The sequence below is a fragment of the Cyclopterus lumpus genome, chromosome 11, assembly GCF_009769545.1.
Source record: "Cyclopterus lumpus isolate fCycLum1 chromosome 11, fCycLum1.pri, whole genome shotgun sequence".
Lineage (NCBI taxonomy): Eukaryota > Metazoa > Chordata > Actinopteri > Perciformes > Cyclopteridae > Cyclopterus > Cyclopterus lumpus.
Window position 1 is genome coordinate 20898006 of NC_046976.1, and position 22756 is coordinate 20920761.

At 41.2% G+C, this 22756-nt stretch overlaps 2 protein-coding genes across 11 annotated transcripts in view; one reads left to right on the forward strand and one right to left on the reverse strand.

Annotated features, from left to right (window-relative positions):
• The window catches only part of atf6b (activating transcription factor 6 beta), a 12284-nt gene extending 12063 nt beyond the window's left edge, over nt 1-221 (reverse strand). Inside the window, exon 1 of the mRNA XM_034545635.1 lies at nt 1-221. This exon is cut by the window's left edge and continues 91 nt beyond it. The gene's annotated coding sequence lies outside the window, so the exon portion shown is untranslated.
• Nucleotides 222-379: 158 nt separating this feature from the next.
• Nucleotides 380-21489, forward strand: LOC117739316 (cell wall integrity and stress response component 3-like). Of its 10 annotated transcripts, none has more exons than XM_034545646.1 (15): nt 380-1523; nt 1790-2065; nt 2328-2564; nt 2953-3108; nt 15648-15788; nt 15885-16025; nt 16122-16262; nt 18456-18545; nt 18651-18740; nt 19052-19147; nt 20240-20305; nt 20630-20686; nt 20786-20854; nt 20943-21011; nt 21204-21489. In XM_034545646.1, the coding sequence occupies exons 1-15, from the start codon at nt 1469-1471 to the stop codon at nt 21284-21286; spliced, it is 1767 nt and encodes a 588-aa protein (XP_034401537.1). In that variant the 5' UTR covers nt 380-1468; the 3' UTR covers nt 21287-21489. The 10 variants fall into 10 exon arrangements, with proteins under 10 accessions (XP_034401537.1, XP_034401538.1, XP_034401539.1 ...); XM_034545647.1 differs by having other exon boundaries at nt 16122-16205; XM_034545648.1 differs by lacking the exon at nt 18456-18545.
• Nucleotides 21490-22756: the final 1267 nt, after the last annotated feature.

The following is a 22756-nucleotide window of genomic DNA, read 5'->3' on the forward strand; positions in this document are numbered from 1 at the left end:
AGAGCAGGGGGGGGGCAGTCAGAGAGGCGATAACAGCGAGCGAAACACACACAATATGGCCGCCAGGTTTAGCGTTGAGGCTCCCGGGTGATGCCGAGCATTACGGACATTTAAAGGTCCGGTTGAAGCTGTATTTCCTGCGGCTGCAACGTGATATTTGACCAGGTTGAGGCTGCGGGTTGATTTATCGTCTCTTTCCCTTCGCTTCGCATGTGACAGACAAGGAAACCAGTTCTTTTTCTTTTTTTTCTTTTTTTTTCTTCCAGGAAAGTCGCCGCCCATTTGAAACGGAGCAGCCAATGAGTAACGAGGACGGGTGGGATTTGACCGCGCGGAGAACCAATGAGATGAGTCGCAGAGTGCCGCGGTAAAAAGGGTGATTTGGCCCAATCGCGACAGCGCGTTTTGATGGACAGGAGCAACCCGCCAATGGACGCGAAGGATTTCCGGGACCCCGCGTTGAATCGACACGCGCGCTAGCCAATCACGGTTTATTAGCGAAAAACAACAACAACAGGTTTTTGTTGACAGTGTAAAGTAACACTGCATTATGCCACATTACACACCAAATAAAACATAATGATTGACACAAATATAAATAATGCTTATAAATAAACCCTCGTGATGCTATGACTAATATTTTAAACTCTTAAAAATAAGTTATTAGATAACTCCACTGAGGGTCGCACGAGGACAAGCTGAACCATGTCGGCTCGAGAGCTTCCTTCTCTCAGCTGCTGCACTGAAGACCCACAGAAGGAGTTATGCTAATGCACTTCCTGGTGCACGTATTAAATGAACCAGACCGTTTCACAATGGTGTATTTGTGTTGCTTGAGAATTAAATTACAAATAAACCTCTCAAACAATCAAGCATAGTTGATTTGTAGCCTGTGCTCTGGCATCAACGCTGCAAAGATAAACATTAGCACAGGATGTGGACCAGAAATATAAAACTACATACACAATTGCATGTTTTTCCAAAAATATGGCAGCATTCAGTGTATAGTTAATTTCTCATATCTCCTTTTCTAAACTTCTTGTTGACTGTTTGCCACGGCGTTTACGACCCAAACCGAAAGGGCAGTCTCAATTTGAACACTTTATGTTCACAAAGTTACTTGTTGACAGATTTATTCCATAGAAAAGTAAGCAAAATTGCTTTATTTACATTAATAACTGAGGCATGAGGGGTTTGTTCACTCAGTGACTTCACAGTGCGTCTTATTCAATTAGGAAAAGTCGTTGTCCACATGTTGCTTAATTTATAACAAGCTACTATGAAGAACACTCGCTAAAAAACAGTCGTCTTTAGTTACAATAACCTTTAAAATGGACAAAACACTGTATTTGTCGCTGAAGAATTCATCGGCGATTAAAAAAGAAACGCCACGCCACACATTTCCTGTTCTCATCTTCCATAAAAGAAGGAAGTGAAGGCACTGAATCATTTCAGAGTGAAGACGAGCATGAAACTCTGCAGCTGCCTGCTGGCTTTACTTCTGGGCTGCAGCGTCTCTGCAGGTAAGAAGAGCCTTCACATTCATCCGTTCACTCTTTTTATTAATTAAGACATTCATGATAATGTTATTCATTATAATCATAATAAGGTACCTATACCGTATGTATCTAATAATACATTAAGTCCATGCAATCTGCAGTATATTATGAGGTCCAGTGTCAGTGATGTCATGTATAATTAACAATATCATATTCAACGTAATAAGTCACTGCATTTAACAGTTAAAAGGGAAATGTCTTATTTATTGTGATTTATGTTTCTTTTGCAGAAATAATCCATGAAGTAGTCGAGGAACAGACCTCAGTCTATCTGCGTTGTCCTCACTCTGTGGAGGGCACCGTGACCTGGAGCAGAGAGAATAATGGACGTGAAGTTAAAATACTGACAGCTGATGTTGATAGGGACATAAGACACTTTAAAGACCCGCAGAGACGATACAGTTCATTGTCAGATAAATCACTGTCCATCAGAAGAGTGACCGCCTCCGACTCTGGAAGATACTTCTGCAACAGGGAAGCAGTGGAGCTGACGGTGATCCCACCAGGTAACAACAACCTCACAGTGTTTCCTCTTCCTGTTTCAGCATCGCGTCCCTGAGCTGAATGTCTGTTAAATATCGTCACATTCCGATGAACCGTAGATACTGTAAAAGAAACAAGTCCTCAGGAGAAACCTCCTCCAATGAAGGGCGTGTACACGGAGAACACGTTAAATGGAACCTCTTCACGACCTCTGACTTCATCCTGAACACATGCGACACGTTAATGATGGAGCATTATTAAACATGAATGTTCTTGTATGTGCAGGAACAACCACACGTGATGCCACAGAGGGGACAGAAGTCACTCTGACATGCCCTCCTGATGCTGGAGGTCCATTTAATAAAAGATGGAGCAGCAACAACACTGGTGACATAAATACCCAGACAGGGTTTTATGTTTCACCTGTTGACCAGATGTTGACTATAACATCTGTGGAGCTTAAACACTCTGGACTTTACTTCTGTGAAGGAAAACCTGCTGCGTATCTGAAGGTGACCAAAGGTGAGACCCCAGAAGTCAGAGAGGAACAGAGACACGTGTGGGAAGTAAAACAGACTTCTTTGAGGATGGTGGTGAATTCATACTGCGCATTTGGTTTCCTGTATAATGAATTCTGGTTATTGAGAAGCTTCTCTGAGCTCAAGTGCTTTCAGTCGTGAGAACTCGATGCTCGACTCGCCACAGGAAGTGTCTGTGGCTCAGTATTCAAGACACATTATGGTGTGACTGTCACTTTAACCATCAACTCCACGTCTGACTAATGAAGACACAACGACACAACGCGGTCAGATGAAACAAGATGTTAACACAACATTAAATGAATTAAGAGGTGATTCATCTGAGAGAGCTGAGAGAATATATGCTGTTTGTATTTGTCTGCCCCAAACAGGTTACACGACAACAACAACAAGTCGGACAAATGAAGATACAACAACAACAACAACAACAACCACAACACCTACAAGACAAACAACACATCTGACAAATGAAGATACGACAACAACAAAGAAAAAAAGAGACAAGAAAGACAAAAAGAACAAGAAGAGTAAGAAGAAACCGATATTAACACAATATTTAATGAATAAAAAGATGATTAATCTGAGAGAGCTGAAAGAATATATGCTGTTTGTATTCATCTGCCCCAAACAGGTAACACAACAACAACAACCACCCCACCTACAACAAGACAAACAACAACAACTGTACCATCAACTACACGTCCGACTAATGAAGGTATGATGACAACAAAGAAACAAGGAGACAACAACAAAGACAACAAGAACAACACGAGTAAGATGAAACAAACATTAACATGATATTAAATGAATAAAAAGGTGATTAATCTGAGAATATATACTGTTTATATTGATCTGCCCCAAACACAAGGTAACACAACAACAACAACCACCCCACCTACAACAAGACAAACAACAACAACTGTACCATCAACGACACGTCCGACTAATGAAGGTATGATGACAACAAAGAAACAAGGAGACAACAACAAAGACAACAATAACAACACGAGTAAGATGAAAAATAAGTGAATTGATTCAAATGGGATCAAGAACACAGGAAGCACTTTAAATACACAAGAGATTGAATCTGTTATTCTATCAAAACGATGCTGTGGAGACAGTGATTCAAATCAATAGAAATAACAAAAAGACTCACAACGGCGGTGAAAAGGGGTAACACAACTACAAAGAGACACAGAGCAGCTACAAAGACACAGATCAACCACAAAGAGACAACATTAAGGCAATGAGACACAAAACTACAAAGAGACACAGAGCAGCTACAAAGACACAGATCAACCACAAAGAGACAACATTAAGGCAATGAGACACAAAACTACAAAGAGACACAGAGCAGCTACAAAGACACAGATCAACCACAAAGAGACAACATTAAGGCAATGAGACACAAAACTACAAAGAGACACAGATCAACCACAAAGAGACAACATTAAGACAATGAGACACATTTGTCTATTTGTGGTTGCAAAACAACCACAAATAGACAAACATCAACTACAAAAAGACACAAAAAAACTACAAACAACGCAAATCGACTTCAGAAAGGGAAAACAATCCACAGTCAAAGTAATTACAAAAAGCCAAAACAGTTACAGTGACACAAACCATGACGTCTGTAACCATGTCGTCTGTAACCATGACCTCTGTAACCATGTCGTCTATAACCATGTCGTCTGTAACCACGTCGTCTATAACCATGCCGTCTGTAACCATGCCGTCTGTAACCATGCTGTCTGTAACCATGACGTCTGTAACCATGAGTCTATAACCACGTCGTCTATAACCATGTCGTCTATAACCATGCCGTCTGTAACCACGCCGTCTGTAACCACGCCGTCTGTAACCACGCCGTCTGTAACCACGCCGTCTGTAACCACGCCGTCTGTAACCATGACGTCTGTAACCATGAGTCTATAACCACGTCGTCTATAACCATGTCGTCTATAACCATGCCGTCTGTAACCACGCCGTCTGTAACCACGCCGTCTGTAACCACGCCGTCTGTAACCACGCCGTCTGTAACCACGCCGTCTGTAACCACGCCGTCTGTAACCACGCCGTCTGTAACCACGCCGTCTGTAACCACGCCGTCTGTAACCACGCCGTCTGTAACCATGACGTCTGTAACCACGCCGTCTGTAACCACGCCGTCTGTAACCATGACGTCTGTAACCATGACCTCTGTAACCATGACCTCTGTAACCATGACGTCTGTAGCCATGACCTCTGTAACCACGACGTCTGTAACCACGCCGTCTGTAACCACGCCGTCTGTAACCATGTCGTCTGTAGCCATGACGTCTGTAACCATGACGTCTGTAACCACGCCTGCCTTTGTGACCCGCGTATTGATCATAACTGGAGATGGATGCAGTGGTTCTGAAGGTTTCTTGTCTCCCAGCGGCTCCTGCGTGGCAGCTGTGTGTTCGGCCGGCGGTGGCGTTCCTCTACCTGGTGGTCATGACCGGCATCACCGCCGCGGCCCGGAGAAAAGGTCAGTCTACATGTTATCCACGTTATCGCGGTCTGGAGCCACTTAAAGCTTTTCTTTGCTACTGAACATTCAAAGTTACGGAATTATGACTCCAATGTAAGACAGTATGTAAGCCACCACATGGGGGCGCTGCTGCTTGTTGTTTGGCTCAACTTTCTAACAAACAGACAAAGTGTGAATCCATAAACCATAAACATGTTCTAATATTCACCATAAACAAGCTGTTTAAATGTTCTCGCTGACATTGTGGTTAATTAACACATTTATATTTTCTCTGTTGCAGCTCGACAAATAGAAACAGGAAATGATCTCTGATCCTCCATCATGCAGAAGAAGAAGTGGTAAAAACTCATTCAGGAAACAGTCCTCATTCAACATGCCCTTTCAAAATAAAGTACCGTCTCCACAGGAAACAACTCAGTTAGGTTTAGACTACAAAACTAATTAGTAAGTTTAAAGATGGTGAAATACTCAGTCAGGTTTAATAAAAAGGATGAAATACTGAGTTATGTTTAATAAAGATTATGAAATACTGAGTTATGTTTAATAAAGATGATGAAATACTGAGTTAGTTTAATAAAGATTATGAAATACTGAGTTATGTTTAATAAAGATGATGAAATACTGAGTTATGTTTAATAAAGATGATGAAATACTGAGTTATGTTTAATAAAGATGATGAAATACTGAGTTATGTTTAATAAAGATTATGAAATACTGAGTTAGTTTAATAAAGATGATGAAATACTGAGTTAGTTTAATAAAGATGATGAAATACTGAGTTATGTTTAATAAAGATGATGAAATACTGAGTTATGTTTAATAAAGATGATGAAATACTGAGTTATGTTTAATAAAGATGATGAAATACTGAGTTATGTTTAATAAAGATGATGAAATACTGAGTTAGTTTAATAAAGATGAAATACTTAGTTATGTTTAATAAAGATGAAATACTGAGTTATGTTTAATAAAGATGATGAAATACTTAGTTATGTTTAATAAAGATGATGAAATACTTAGTCAGGTTTAATAAAGATGATGAAATACTTAGTCAGGTTTAATAAAGATGATGAAATACTTAGTCAGGTTTAATAAAGATGATGAAATACTTAGTCAGGTTTAATAAAGATGATGAAATACTGAGTTATGTTTAATAAAGATTATGAAATACTGAGTTATGTTTAATAAAGATGATGAAATACTTAGTCAGGTTTAATAAAGATGATGAAATACTGAGTTATGTTTAATAAAGATGATGAAATACTTAGTCAGGTTTAATAAAGATGATGAAATACTGAGTTATGTTTAATAAAGATGATGAAATACTGAGTTATGTTTAATAAAGATGATGAAATACTTAGTCAGGTTTAATAAAGATGATGAAATACTGAGTTATGTTTAATAAAGATGATGAAATACTTAGTCAGGTTTAATAAAGATGATGAAATACTTAGTCAGGTTTAATAATGATGAAATACTTAGTTAGGTTTAATAAAGATGATGAAATACTGAGTTAGGTTTGATAAAGATGATGAAATACTTAGTCAGGTTTAATAAAGATGATGAAATACTTAGTCAGGTTTAATAAAGATGATGAAATACTTAGTCAGGTTTAATAAAGATGATGAAATACTTAGTCAGGTTTAATAAAGATGATGAAATACTTAGTCAGGTTTAATAAAGATGATGAAATACTGAGTTATGTTTAATAAAGATGATGAAATACTGAGTTATGTTTAATAAAGATGATGAAATACTGAGTTATGTTTAATAAAGATGATGAAATACTGAGTTAGGCTTTAGAGAAGTCTTTAGCAATGACCTTTTATTGTTGACGACTTGGCAAATTCTCGCTGCATTTATAGATTTTAAAGTTCAGGCTGCTTGTTCTATAACATATTTTGTGCTTTTGCTGGTTTCTATAATGTTGTTTTCTGTAGTTTTTAATGGAGCAAATAATCAGCAGATTATATTAAAATGAAAAGAATAATTAGTTAATAGTTAAAAATGAGCTGCAGCTCAAACAATCCTGTTACATTAATACATGAGTAATAACGAAGTAATGAATGTACAACAGGAGAACAGTCACAGTTGTTATACTTTAACTACCTCTTCCTGATACATACTTTTACTTGAGTCATATTTTAAGTGCAGGACTTCTACTTATAACAGTGTGGTATTAGTACTTTTACTAAAATAAAGAATCTGAATACTTCGTCCATCACTGTGTTGATTTGGAGACATTTTATATTGTGTGAATCAGAATGTGTTCTAAATAAATAGTTGTGTATTTTGGGAAACATGCACATTTGCATCGAGCATTAAAGAGTGTTTTTTTGTCGTATTTGTGAAATACTAAAATAAAGTTATCTATGGAGAACACCTCACTACTGTTTGTGCTTTGTGAATAATTATATGTAGTCACAATCATGATGCCAAAGTTAAAGACATTTAAATATGTGATGTTTCTGTCGCACCACGTCGATATGCAGCTTCTGTATTATGACTTCAAACTAATAATACAACCAATATTTAAAAAAGAGTCCCTCTAATGTTTATTACATTACACATTTGTTGGAAAATATATGACAGTTGAGTTGTCAAAAACATTGAAATAAGAGGAACGAAGGGACCAAACACGCAGTGCTCCCTGAACTGCCACATGGTGGCGCTGTGGTTGCATTGAACATGTTCCAACTTTGGAGCAGATGACGTTCAACATTCAAAACGTGTTCAGAGAATGAAATAAATATGAATTCACACAAAAGTCTGAACCCACCGCACAGTTTTAAAAGAAGCCGAGAGCTGACAGGAGGTCACAAGATCTCGTCTCGTCTCGTGTCTCCTGGTCTAGTCTCGTGTCTCCTCGTCTCGTGTCTCCTGGTCTCGTGTCTCCTCGTCTTGTCTCGTGTCTCCTCGTCTAGTCTCGTGTCTCCTCGTCTCGTGTCTCCTCGTCTAGTCTCGTGTCTCCTCGTCTTGTCTCGTGTCTCCTCGTCTAGTCTCGTGTCTCCTCGTCTAGTCTTGTGTCTCCTCGTCTCGTGTCTCCTCGTCTCGTGTCTCCTCGTCTTGTCTCGTGTCTCCTGGTCTCGTGTCTCCTCGTCTAGTCTTGTGTCTCCTCGTCTCGTGTCTCCTCGTCTCGTGTCTCCTCGTCTTGTCTCGTGTCTCCTGGTCTCGTGTCTCCTCGTCTAGTCTCGTGTCTCCTCGTCTAGTCTTGTGTCTCCTCATCTCGTCTCGTGTCTCCTGGTGTCGTGTCTCCTCGTCTCGTCTCGTGTCTCCTGGTCTCGTGTCTCCTCGTCTAGTCTCGTGTCTCCTGGTCTCGTGTCTCCTCGTCTAGTCTCGTGTCTCCTCGTCTCGTGTCTCCTCGTCTCGTGTCTCCTCGTCTCGTGTCTCCTCGTCTTGTCTCGTGTCTCCTGGTCTCGTGTCTCCTCGTCTAGTCTCGTGTCTCCTCGTCTAGTCTTGTGTCTCCTCATCTCGTCTCGTGTCTCCTGTACTCGTGTCTCCTCGTCTAGTCTCGTGTCTCCTCGTCTCGTCTCGTGTCTCCTCGTCTCGTGTCTTCTCGTCTAGTCTCGTGTCTCCTCGTCTCGTGTCTCCTCGTCTCGTGTCTCCTCGTCTCGTGTCTCCTCGTCTCGTCTCGTGTCTCCTCGTCTAGTCTCGTGTCTCCTCGTCTCGTCTCGTGTCTCCTCGTCTAGTCTCGTGTCTCCTCGTCTAGTCTTGTGTCTCCTCGTCTCGTCTTGTGTCTCCTCGTCTCGTGTCTCCTCGTCTCGTGTCTCCTCGTCTAGTCTCGTGTCTCCTCGTCTCGTCTCGTGTCTCCTCGTCTCGTGTCTCCTTGTCTCGTCTCGTGTCTCCTGGTCTTGTGTCTCCTCGTCTCGTCTCGTGTCTCCTGGTCTTGTGTCTCCTTGTCTCGTCTCGTGTCTCCTGGTCTTGTGTCTCCTCGTCTAGTCTTGTGTCTCCTCGTCTAGTCTCGTGTCTCCTGGTCTCGTGTCTCCTTGTCTCGTCTCGTGTCTCCTGGTCTTGTGTCTCCTCGTCTCGTCTCGTGTCTCCTCGTCTCGTGTCTCCTTTTCTAGTCTCGTGTCTCCTCGTCTCGTGTCTCCTCGTCTTGTGTCTTCTCGTCTAGTCTCGTGTCTCCTCGTCTTGTCTCGTGTCTCCTCGTCTCGTGTCTCCTCGTCTAATCTCGTGTCTCCTCGTCTTGTCTCGTGTCTCCTCGTCTTGTCTCGTGTCTCCTCGTCTAGTCTCGTGTCTCCTCGTCTTGTCTTGTGTCTCCTCGTCTTGTCTCGTGTCTCCTCGTCTCGTGTCTCCTCGTCTAGTCTCGTGTCTCCTCGTCTCGTGTCTCCTCGTCTTGTGTCTCCTCGTCTTGTCTCGTGTCTCCTCGTCTCGTGTCTCCTCGTCTCGTGTCTCCTCGTCTAGTCTCGTGTCTCCTCGTCTCGTGTCTCCTCGTCTTGTGTCTCCTCGTCTAGTCTCGTGTCTCCTCGTCTTGTCTCGTGTCTCCTCGTCTCGTGTCTCCTCGTCTAGTCTTGTGTCTCCTCGTCTCGTGTCTCCTCGTCTTGTGTCTCCTCGTCTAGTCTCGTGTCTCCTCGTCTTGTCTCGTGTCTCCTCGTCTAGTCTCGTGTCTCCTCGTCTTGTCTCGTGTCTCCTCGTCTCGTGTCTCCTCGTCTCGTGTCTCCTCGTCTCGTGTCTCCTCGTCTCGTGTCTCCTCGTCTAGTCTCGTGTCTCCTCGTCTCGTGTCTCCTCGTCTAGTCTCGTGTCTCCTCGTCTAGTCTCGTGTCTCCTCGTCTCGTGTCTCCTCGTCTTGTCTCGTGTCTCCTCGTCTCGTGTCTCCTCGTCTAGTCTCGTGTCTCCTCGTCTTGTCTCGTGTCTCCTCGTCTAGTCTCGTGTCTCCTCGTCTAGTCTCGTGTCTCCTCGTCTTGTCTCGTGTCTCCTCGTCTCGTGTCTCCTCGTCTAGTCTCGTGTCTCCTCGTCTCGTGTCTCCTCGTCTAGTCTCGTGTCTCCTCGTCTCGTGTCTCCTCGTCTCGTCTCGTGTCTCCTCGTCTAGTCTCGTGTCTCCTCGTCTAGTCTCGCGTCTCGTGTCTCCTCGTCTCGTGTCTCCTCGTCTCGTGTCTCCTCGTCTCGTGTCTCCTTGTCTCGTCTCATGTCTCCTCGTCTCGTGTCTCCTGGTCTCGTCTTGTGTCTCCTCGTCTCGTCTTGTGTCTCCTCGTCTCGTGTCTCCTTGTCTCGTCTCGTGTCTCCTCGTCTCGTGTCTCCTGGTCTCGTCTCGTGTCTCCTGGTCTCGTGTCTCCTCGTCTCGTGTCTCCTGGTCTCGTGTCTCCTGGTCTCGTGTCTCCTGGTCTCGTGTCTCCTCGTCTCATGTCTCCTCGTCTCGTCTTGTGTCTCCTCGTCTCGTGTCTCCTTGTCTCGTGTCTCCTTGTCTCGTCTCGTGTCTCCTGGTCTCGTGTCTCCTCGTCTTGTCTCGTGTCTCCTCGTCTAGTCTTGTGTCTCCTCGTCTCGTCTCGTGTCTCCTCGTCTCAAGTCTCCTCGTCTCGTCTCGTGTCTCCTCGTCTCGTGTCTCCTTGTCTCGTGTCTCCTCGTCTCGTCTTGTGTCTCCTCGTCTCGTGTCTCCTCGTCTCGTGTCTCCTGGTCTCGTGTCTCCTTGTCTTGTGTCTCCTTGTCTCGTCTCGTGTCTCCTCGTCTCGTGTCTCCTCGTCTCAAGTCTCCTCGTCTCGTCTCGTGTCTCCTTGTCTCGTGTCTCCTCGTCTCGTGTCTCCTGGTCTCGTGTCTCCTTGTCTTGTGTCTCCTTGTCTCGTCTCGTGTCTCCTCGTCTCGTGTCTCCTCGTCTCAAGTCTCCTCGTCTCGTCTCGTGTCTCCTTGTCTCGTGTCTCCTTGTCTCGTCTCGTGTCTCCTTGTCTCGTCTCGTGTCTCCTCGTCTCGTGTCTCCTGGTCTCGTGTCTCCTTGTCTCGTCTCGTGTCTCCTTGTCTCGTCTCGTGTCTCCTCGTCTCGTGTCTCCTGGTCTCGTGTCTCCTTGTCTCGTCTCGTGTCTCCTCGTTTCCCAAAGCTGAGCGTCAATTGGCAGTCGTTTCATTTGTAGGTTTATTACATACTTGTTTATGTTGTTTAGGCAACAAAGTACTTGGAGGATTCCTCTCCCCGGATGGACAGAAGCAATAGATGTCATGTGTACTGAAAGTGGAAGCTGGTTCCATAAAAGAGGAGCTTGATAACTGAAGGCTCTGGCTCCCATCCTACTTTTTAGGACTCTAGGAACCACAAGTAGCCCCGCATTTAGTGAGCAGCTCTCTAGTGGGGCAATATGGTACTACAAGCTCCTTAAGATATGATGGTGCATCACCAATCAAGGCTTTGTAGGTGAGGAGAAGAATTTTAAATGTGATTCTTGATTTTACAGGGAGCCAGTGCAGAGCAGCTAATACAGGAGTCATGTGATCTCTTTTCTTAGTTTTTGTGAGTACACGAGCTGCAACATTCTGGATCAACTGGAGGGATTTAAGAGACTTATTAGAGCAGCCTGATAATAAGGAGTTGCAGTAATCTAGTCTGGAAGTAACAAACGCGTGAACCAGCTTTTCTGCATGTGTCTGATTTTTTAAATGTTACGTAGATGAAAAAATGCAGTCCTTGAGATTTGCTTAACGTGGGAGTTAAAGGACAAGTCTGGGTCAAAGATAACTAGAGATTCTTTACATGGTGTTGGATGCCAGGGAAATGCCATCTACAGAAACCACACCACCAGATCATTGATCTCTGAGGTGTTCAGGGCCCAGTTTATGTTTAGTAACAAAGTACTTGTCAGACTTCATTTGGGACTCGACTCTGGATTTGGGTGCAAAGACTTGAGGATCCCGTGTGACTTGCAGATTGATGACTTGGTACTTACAGTAATTCACCTAAAAAGGAGTTGAATAAAAAGCTCATTGTGCGTTTCACTGCTCTGATCTTTCTATTGCAGCTGAAACCAAAAACACAGAATGCTTCCCCACAGTTCACCACCACCTGCTGCCTTGTGTCTTCATCTCTCATGGTTCAGCTTTATTCTGATCTCTTTTGGTTATTGAATTGTGTTTTAATCTGGGGGCTGAGAAGAAGAACATCACGCGGGATGATGGGTGGATGATGGACGGATGATGGATGGATGGATGGATGATGGATGATGGATGGATGGATGATGGGTGGATGATGGATGGATGATGGATGGATGATGGGTGGATGGATGATGAATGGATGATGGGTGGATGATGGATGATGGATGGATGGATGATGGGTGGATGATGGATGGATGATGGATGGATGATGGGTGGATGGATGATGAATGGATGATGGATGGATGATGGATGATGGATGGATGGATGATGGGTGGATGATGGATGGATGATGGATGGATGATGGGTGGATGGATGATGAATGGATGATGGGTGGATGATGGATGGATGATGGGTGGATGATGGATGGATGATGGGTGGATGATGGATGGATGATGGATGGATGATGGGTGGATGGATGATGAATGGATGATGGGTGGATGATGGATGGATGATGGATGGATGATGGATGATGGATGGATGATGAACGCCAGCCGAACAGAATACAGATTGAGAGACTCAAGCAGATCTGAACTATGTATGTGAAACAATCAAATTTAATTGACTGAATATGTCAAAATAAGTTCAGAAATATAAGAAATATGTAAAATGCAAAAGAAAAAAAACCTACTACTTTGATTTCACAGCGTTGAGATAAAGATACATCCACCAGGAGTTGGTGGAGACCAAACTACCGTCTCAGACTGCCACTGCATTTGTTGTGAGTTATATTAAAATAAGAGGAAACACAAGTATTCATAACAAAGACATTATTGTGGTGTTTTTTTCTTTCTGTAAGAGGAACAAAACATTTACGCCCAGACAGCCGAGTTCCTGTTCTCACTTCGGATGGAAACTGTGGTCGGCGTTCATCAGTCATGTCAGTGTGTTTGAAGACGAGGATGAAGAGCTGTAGCTGCGCGCTCGTCGCGCTGTTGGCCTGCACCGCCGCTGCAGGTGAGGGCTTCTCAAACTCAGCAGTTGTAATTGTGTTGTTTACCCTTTTTGCTCTTCTTCATAAAGTGTGCGTGACGTTTGTTAGTTCAACTAAATGCTGGCGAGAGATTCAGCAGCTCATCTCTCTGTGTGAGTTACGCGTTCTCCAGGAAGTGCGTTTTATTACGTTTTATTCCAGGTGACGACGTATTTAATTACATTTATTTCCAAACACGGATCCTCGTCCCCTCGGATAGTGTGATGTGTGTGATGTTGTGTTATCATCAGGGTGTGGAGGTAGAGCTGTGGGTGGACACATTTCATTATCAATTGTTCCTTGAATTTGAACTTCCTGTCTTAAATGCCACTTGATTGTATCTAGATGGTCCACCAGAGATTAGTTTATTAGTTTATAATCACCGCATGAAGACCCATCCTCACTCTAACCATTTGATGTCCACACCTGACCTCAACCGTCCCCCCAGACAGTGAGTCAGTTTACAGTCGGGACTTCAAAATAAACTCGTAGGGTTAGGCGACAAAAGTACTTGGTTATGTTTCTACAACAGAGTACTTGGTTATGTTTGGATAACAAAGTACTTGGTTATGTTTGGATAACAAAGTACTTGGTTATGTTTGGATAACAAAGTACTTGGTTATGTTTAGATAACAAAGTACTTGGTTATGTTTAGAGAACAGAGTACTTGATTATGTTTAGAGAACAGAGTACTTGGTTATGTTTAGAGAACAAAGTACTTGGTTATGTTTAGATAACAAAGTACTTGGTTATGTTTAGAGAACAGAGTACTTGGTTATGTTTAGAGAACAGAGTACTTGGTTATGTTTAGAGAACAAAGTACTTGATTATGTTTAGAGAACAGAGTACTTGATTATGTTTAGAGAACAGAGTACTTGGTTATGTTTAGAGAACAAAGTACTTGATTATGTTTAGAGAACAGAGTACTTGATTATGTTTAGAGAACAAAGTACTTGGTTATGTTTGGATAACAGAGTACTTGGTTATGTTTGGATAACAGAGTACTTGGTTATGTTTGGATAACAAAGTACTTGATTATGTTTGGATAACAAAGTACTTGGTTATGTTTAAGCAACAAAGTACTTGGTTATGTTTGGATAACAAAGTACTTGGTTACGTTTAGACAACTAAAGTACTTTGTAAGGTTTAGATAACAAAAGTACTTGGTTATGTTTGATCTTTTTTTAAATGATTTGTTACGTAACTGGGGTTAGTGAAGGTAAGTCAACATTGATTTATTTCAGAAACTTGACACAAAACAGTCTCCAGATGTCTCTTTGCAATATTAAATTAAGTTTCTGAAAACAGATGCTAGTTTATTGTAAATGTTGTTTCTTTTGCAGAAATAATCCATGAAGTAGTCGAGGAACAGACCTCAGTCTCTCTGCGTTGTCCTCACTCTGTGGAGGGCACCGTGACCTGGAGCAGAGAGAATAATGGACGTGAAGTTAAAATACTGACAGTTGATGTTGATAGTGACATAAGACAAGTTAAAGACCCGCAGAAACGATACAGTTCATTGTCAGATAAATCACTGTCCATCAGAAGAGTGACCGCCTCCGACTCTGGAAGATACTTCTGCAACAGGGAAGCAGTGGAGCTGACGGTGATCCCACCAGGTAACAACAACCTCACAGTGTTTCCTCTTCCTGTTTCAGCATCGCGTCCCTGAGCTGAATGTCTGTTAAATATCGTCACATTCCGATGAACCGTAGATACTGTAAAAGAAACAAGTCCTCAGGAGAAACCTCCTCCAATGAAGGGCCGTGTACACGGAGAACACGTTAAATGGAACCTCTTCACGACCTCTGACTTCATCCTGAACACATGCGACACGTTAATGATGGAGCATTATTAAACATGAATGTTCTTGTATGTGCAGGAACAACCACACGTGATGCCACAGAGGGGACAGAAGTCACTCTGACATGCCCTCCTGATGCTGGAGGACCATTTAATAAAAGATGGAGCAGCAACAACACTGGTGACATAAATACCCAGACAGGGTTTTATGTTTCACCTGTTGACCAGATGTTGACTATAACATCTGTGGAGCTTAAACACTCTGGACTTTACTTCTGTGAAGGAAAACCTGCTGCGTATCTGAAGGTGACCAAAGGTGAGACCCCAGAAGTCAGAGAGGAACAGAGACACGTGTGGGAAGTAAAACAGACTTCTTTGAGGATGGAGGTGAATTCATACTGCGCATTTGGTTTCCTGTATAATGAATTCTGGTTATTGAGAAGCTTCTCTGAGCTCAAGTGCTTTCAGTCGTGAGAACTCGATGCTCGACTCGCCACAGGAAGTGTCTGTGGCTCAGTATTCAAGACACATTATGGTGTGACTGTCACTTTAACCATCAACTCCACGTCTGACTAATGAAGACACAACGACACAACGCGGTCAGATGAAACAAGATGTTAACACAACATTAAATGAATTAAGAGGTGATTCATCTGAGAGAGCTGAGAGAATATATGCTGTTTGTATTTGTCTGCCCCAAACAGGTTACACGACAACAACAACCACCCCACCTACAACAAGACAAACAACAACAACTGTACCATCAACTACACGTCCGACTAATGAAGGTATGATGACAACAAAGAAACAAGGAGACAACAACAAAGACAACAAGAACAACACGAGTAAGATGAAACAAACATTAACATGATATTAAATGAATAAAAAGGTGTTTAATCTGAGAATATATGCTGTTTATATTGATCTGCCCCAAACACAAGGTAACACGACAACAACAACCACCCCACCTACAACAAGACAAACAACAACAACTGTACCATCAACGACACGTCCGACTAATGAAGGTATGATGACAACAAAGAAACAAGGAGACAACAACAAAGACAACAAGAACAACACGAGTAAGATGAAACAAACATTAACATGATATTAAATGAATAAAAAGGTGTTTAATCTGAGAATATATGCTGTTTATATTGATCTGCCCCAAACACAAGGTAACACAACAACAACAACCACCCCATCTACAACAAGACAAACAACAACAACTGTACCATCAACGACACGTCCGACTAATGAAGGTATGATGACAACAAAGAAACAAGGAGACAACAACAAAGACAACAATAACAACACGAGTAAGATGAAAAATAAGTGAATTGATTCAAATGGGATCAAGAACACAGGAAGCACTTTAAATACACAAGAGATTGAATCTGTTATTCTATCAAAACGATGCTGTGGAGACAGTGATTCAAATCAATAGAAATAACAAAAAGACTCACAACGGCGGTGAAAAGGGGTAACACAACTACAAAGAGACACAGAGCAGCTACAAAGACACAGATCAACCACAAAGAGACAACATTAAGACACTGAGACACAAAACTACAAAGAGACACAGAGCAGCTACAAAGACACAGATCAACCACAAAGAGACAACATTAAGGCAATGAGACACAAAACTACAAAGAGACACAGAGCAGCTACAAAGACACAGATCAACCACAAAGAGACAACATTAAGGCAATGAGACACAAAACTACAAAGAGACACAGATCAAACACAAAGAGACAACATTAAGACAATGAGACACAAAACTACAAAGAGACACAGATCAAACACAAAGAGACAACATTAAGACAATGAGACACAAAACTACAAAGAGACACAGATCAAACACAAAGAGACAACATTAAGACAATGAGACACAAAACTACAAAGCGATGCAAAACAACCACAAATAGACATACATCAACTACAAAAAGACACAAAAAATACTTAGTCAGGTTTAATAAAGATGATGAAATACTTAGTCAGGTTTAATAAAGATGAAATACTTAGTCAGGTTTAATAAAGATGATGAAATACTAAGTTATGTTTAATAAAGATGATGAAATACTTCGTCAGGTTTAATAAAGATGATGAAATACAAAGGTGAGACCCCAGAAGTCAGAGAGACATGTGTGTTCATCCCGTAACTCCCCGAGACACCACAACTTGTCATCAGCTGCAGTAACGAGACAACGTAAATGAGTCACCCAAACACTCATTAGCCGTAACCTGTGCAGCATGAAAGCATGGTGGACGTAGCAATCCAGCTGGCTATTAGCTAGTTAGAGATGTCCACCACGCTTTAGTGCTACGTCACCATAAAAACTAACAACAATCAACAATTCCTTTGGTGCCAGTGAAATGACACCAGAAAACAGTTCAGTGGCCGCTCTGTTTCTATGTGTGCACTCTAAAAAGAGTTAATAGTTTATTTATTTATTATTACAAAGGAAGCAACCAGGCGGCTTCATAAATCAAGTCAGATTAATTATGGAGCACATTTAAAAACATCTGAAGTGAAAGTGGAGGCGGATGCGTTACGATACCATAATGTAGGTTTACACAATAAAAGACATGAAAAGATGCATTATGAAGTAACACATAATGTAATACAACAAAACATTAAGAGTAAAGTAAAAATGAAATGTAAAGTTAGGGGGAAAATAATAAACCCAACAGCAGATTAAAAAACAGCAAGAGGACGATAGATATACCTTAACAGGAGACTTGAAATAACCCAATGTATAACAATATAATAGATATAGAAATCTACACTTTTGGAGGAACTCACCAAAATAAGCTGAAAACCCTAATTACTTACACTTGATGTTTCCTATTTCTGGAAGAGGAAGTTGAGGTTATAAGAAGGTCAATATCTTGGCATTGAGCAGATTCAAATTAAATGGATTTAATTCCAATAAGTAATATACATCATATTCAATTTCTCAAGTTTCATGAAAATGGGTTCATAATTAAAAAAGCTTTAGTCAAAGTCTCCATATCCCTCAATACATATTAAATTTATATATGTTTCTATATCTATAGCATATCAGCGTCTGAGCCAATCAGAGGCGAGTTTGGCCAGTTTAGTCCCAAACGACGAGAACGTTAGTCAGAGCTTTAGAGGTGCCACTTGGTGGATTGTTACCTTTGGACTGGGCTAGCTGCTTCCTCTTGTTTTCAGTCATTATGCCAAGCTAAGCTAACCAGCTGCAGGCTTTAGCTTAATATTCACAGTGACATTTCACAGCCCCAAAAAATAATAATAACCTCGACCAAAAGGGTTATAAAAGTATTATAATCAAGCATCTTCCGCATTCAACCGGTTAAAGTTGTGAGAACGTTTGAGAACGTTTGTGAACGTTGAGAACGTTGTGCCGCTAAATGAAACAAAGTTAGAAACCACAGCTCGAAATGAGTGTCACGGTCTCATGACTTTCTGTTCTGCGGTGAAGAGCTTCTTGATGCCGTATATTTATGTCCGGTTTCTTACTCAGAAGGCAAAACCACAACCACCACAACAACAACAAGACAAACAACACCATCAACTCCACGTCTGACTAATGAAGACACAACGACACAACGCGGTCAGATGAAACAAGATGTTAACACAACATTAAATGAATTAAGAGGTGATTCATCTGAGAGAGCTGAGAGAATATATGCTGTTTGTATTTGTCTGCCCCAAACAGGTTACACGAAAACAACAACAACAACCACCCCACCTACAACAAGACAAACAACAACAACTGTACCATCAACTACACGTCCGACTAATGAAGGTATGATGACAACAAAGAAACAAGGAGACAACAACAAAGACAACAAGAACACAAGATGAAACAAACATTAACATGATATTTAATGAATAAAAAGTTGATTAATCTGAGAATATATACTGTTTATATTGGTCTGCCCCGAACACAAGGTAACACAACAACAACAACAGGAACTGCTATTACAACTTCAGGAACACCAATAACGCCGGCCAACACACGTACAATGAATACTGAAAACATTTTAAAACACTCTTTTTGAAACACTCTGCTTTGTTTCTAAACAACGTGTTATTAATTCTTACTTTGTCTTCCAGTTCCTGATTTGGTGATTGGAATAGTCGCCTTCCTCCTCCTCCTCATCATCATCATCGTCGTCTACTTTGCTTTGAGACGCAGGATTAAAAGACGAGGTGAAACCTCACCTGTACAAACATCATCATTTTACGTTGGTTAGAGTGGGATGTAGCGGTTACGGTTACGGTTGTGGTCGCCGTTAACGTGAAACCGTTACGGGAAACGTAGTAAAACGGTCGCGATTAAAGTTATATCACAAGGTTTATATTAACGTTGTGAAACGGTCCCGGTTAACGCCTTTTACTTCACAAATTGTCAACATTTTGAAAATACAGCCAGAAAACAAAGTAAATAACTGGTATTCAATTAGGTCTCAATCCCAGAATTACCGTCGACATGTTTACATTGTGAAACCGTTATGGGAAACGTAGTAACACGGTCGCGATTAAAGTTGTAACACAAGGCTAACCTTGTGAAACGGTTGCGGTTACCGTCTTTTATTAGTCAAAATCTTGAAATTACGGTCTAAAAACTGAGGTAATAATTAGTTTTCATCCCCAAAATGTGATTTCTCTTCTTTTATATTCACTGATAAAACTTAAAAGATCAAACGTACACGTGTATCCTTGGACCACCCGTGTGCTCCGCCATCTCGCCACCGGCGAACGCCAGTGTTGCTTCTAGTAAGTCACGTGAATGGACGGCGCAGTTAATAAACATTGTGGGTTTATATTTATAATTGGTTAAAGTAAATACTGAAGGCTTTCGTAGGACCACAGCTGCCACGCACTCGTGTGAGTCACCGGCTAACGCAATTAGCAAACAAACTTGTACGGATTCTGTTTGTGATGCTACTTGGGTATAAATATAACTAATGTTATATATTTATATAGTATAAATACAACTAATGTTATATTTCACAGAGTAGATTAACTCTAACTAAGGTTAATTTATTCTGTGGGACCAACGCAGCCCCTCGACAGTGTTGCCCACTGTTGTTAGCTAACGTAACTAAGCTTAAGTTGCTTCTTCCTAAACTCAGAGAAATGTTTGGTAAAATTCACATTACATAGAAAGTGAAGGTAAACGTAGAAAACTGAACACTTTGTTGTCGTCAGCTCTGTGTGTTTGTCATCTGGCTTTAAAGCAGACAATCAGTAGTTACTCTGGATTACTAATGTCGTGGTGTTAATAATGTTTCTCCACAGGAAGTGCAGAAAGAAGCCCCGTCTATGACGAGATACGGGACTCGTCTGCGGTTCCGCCGACAAACGGTGAGAAATAATAAGTGTTCCCTTTTTTCCTTCTTGTTTTAAAGACAGACAACTTCTTTGTTCTATAATCAAGGCCGAACTTGTTGTCAAAGTGTTATTTGTGCTTGAATTCGAGTGACATTTCTGATTATTTATATAATTATATATGTACTGAATTTAACCATCAAAATAAAAAATATTCCATCTGCTTCATAGTCACGAAAGATAAAAAAAATCAAAATCAAAGAAAGGAAAAGTCCATTGACAGATTTATATATACATTTTATTTTCCACTGTTTTATATCTTCATACTTAAAACTGCATATATATGTTCATCTCTGGCAGGTGGAGGAAGCTTGGCCGGACCAACCGCTATATACTGCATGGCGGATGATTTTCCAGGTAAATAATTACACATATTTAACCGACTACCGATAAATGTGACTTTAAGGTGTTTTAATAAATTGGTAGATAATGCTTGATGGTAAAATGTGTTAATAGATGTATTACACCACAACGATCACACGTACTCCACCATCCCCGATCTTCCACCAGTGGGGAAGAAAAGCGGTAAAGAATGAGCGCTCATCCCATCATTGGACCAAATGTTCTGGTTACTTACAGTATTTATTCAATATGTTTGATTTTTATCTCACAGAGACGTCGCTGCCCGATAACTCCACTTGTTCCTTCATCGGCAACCCATTTATTGGTGAAATTAATAACGGTAACTTTAATACGTAGGAACTGAAGGTTTCGTGGGTCCACGCTCGATTAGAGCAGGATACATGTGAAATGCTATAGCATTTTAAATTGAGAAGAGGAATACAATTATATATTATGAAAATACTGAATGAGATGCAGATGGTCATTCAGAATGAACTGACTTAAGTTCAGAATTTTTTTTCTCAATCTACAGGTCCGTCGCAGCTTCCTGACAACATTTATTTTTTACTGGAGAAACCCAAAGCACCTGGAAACAACACGGACCAACATCTTTAATTTTACCTCAAAGGTTCTTGGTTTTAGCAGTCGAGTTTAGTGGCCTTTACTTGTCAGATAAATAGCACGGAAATGAAAAATACTCGCCTATGAATATTATAGGTTTACCTCCGGTTCTGAAAATTGAAGCCAATGCTTCAAGTGTTAAAGCAACTCCTCTGGTTGTATAGAAGTCCATGCTTCATGTGTTAAAGCTGCATTCTCTCTCCTGACCACCAGGGGGCGACTCCTCTGGTTGTATAGAAGTCTACGCTTCATGTGTTGAAGCTGCATTCTCTCTCCTGACCACCAGGGGGCGACTCCTTTGGTTGTATAGAAGTCTATGCTTCATGTGTTAAAGCTGCACTCTCTCTCCTGACCACCAGGGGGCGACTCCTCTGGTTGTATAGAAGTCTATGCTTCATGTGTTAAAGCTGCATTCTCTCTCCTGACCACCAGGGGGCGACTCCTCTGGTTGTATAGAAGTCTATATAAATGACTCTACTTCTCTTGATGTATTCCCTCAGTAAACATTGTAAACATTAGTTTTTGGTCTCAATCTCTAGTTTCAAGTCTTCTTCAATACAGAATGATGTTCATTTAGTAAATTATGGTCATTTAGAGTCAAACAGACCATAAAGCAGGGTACGCTTTAGGGCGGGGCTACAAAGTGATTGACAGAGTTGTTCTCTACGTCACTCCTCCTCAGTCCAGATAGGGTCACTTCCTGTTCACTGGTTGCAAAAAAACAAGATGGCAACGACCAAAATGTCGAACTTGAGGCTTCAAAACAGTAGTCCGATAGTTTTTTTTTCGCATACATTTTCGTTCTTTTTTTTTTAAGCATTCATTTAAAATAAGAATTTAGAAAATGAATTAAAAATACCCACTGACCTGTCCAGTGAAGTCCAGGTAATGGGTCCAGTTCTGGTTCAAAGGCAACAAAGCAAGATAGCGACTGGGGGGTGGAGATAGATGAGCAGGTGACTGGGACCAGTAGGAAGGTCTAAGGGCATCTGGTGGACAGGTGTTGGAGGATGGCAGACATGTATTATATTTTGATGAACAATAATACAAATACTATGTAAATACTAGCTACATCATTTCACCTAAACCACTGCAGTATTTTCCTCTAAAGGTCAGTAATGTATCATGTTACAACACATCAGTGTCATAATCTGTAGTTTGTAGATTTTGAGCTGTTGATGTAAATCATGTTTTTTTCTATTTTAATAAATAAATAGAAAACTTGCCTTCCCTCAAGGTGTTTTTTTGAGTTTGTGTCTGTGTGTTTGTGTGTTCTCGTTCTGGACGCAAATAGAAACGTGTTTGGACCTTTCAGAAAGAGTGGAAATTATGACCACTTTATGACCACTACAAAAAGACACAAAGTGACTATAATACAACTACAAAGAGGCACACAATGACTGCAAAAAGACACAAAGTGACTATAATACAACTACAAAGAGGCACACAATGACTGCAAGACAC

Coding starts and splice junctions, on each gene's coding strand:
- LOC117739316 (XM_034545646.1), top strand. CDS start 1,469: ATGAAACTCTGCAGCTGCCTGCTGGCTTTACTTCTGGGCTGCAGCGTC. Junction 18,741..19,051: donor TACACGTCCGACTAATGAAG/GTATGATGACAA, acceptor TTTGTCTTCCAG/TTCCTGATTTGGTGATTGGA. Junction 21,012..21,203: donor TATTGGTGAAATTAATAACG/GTAACTTTAATA, acceptor CTCAATCTACAG/GTCCGTCGCAGCTTCCTGAC.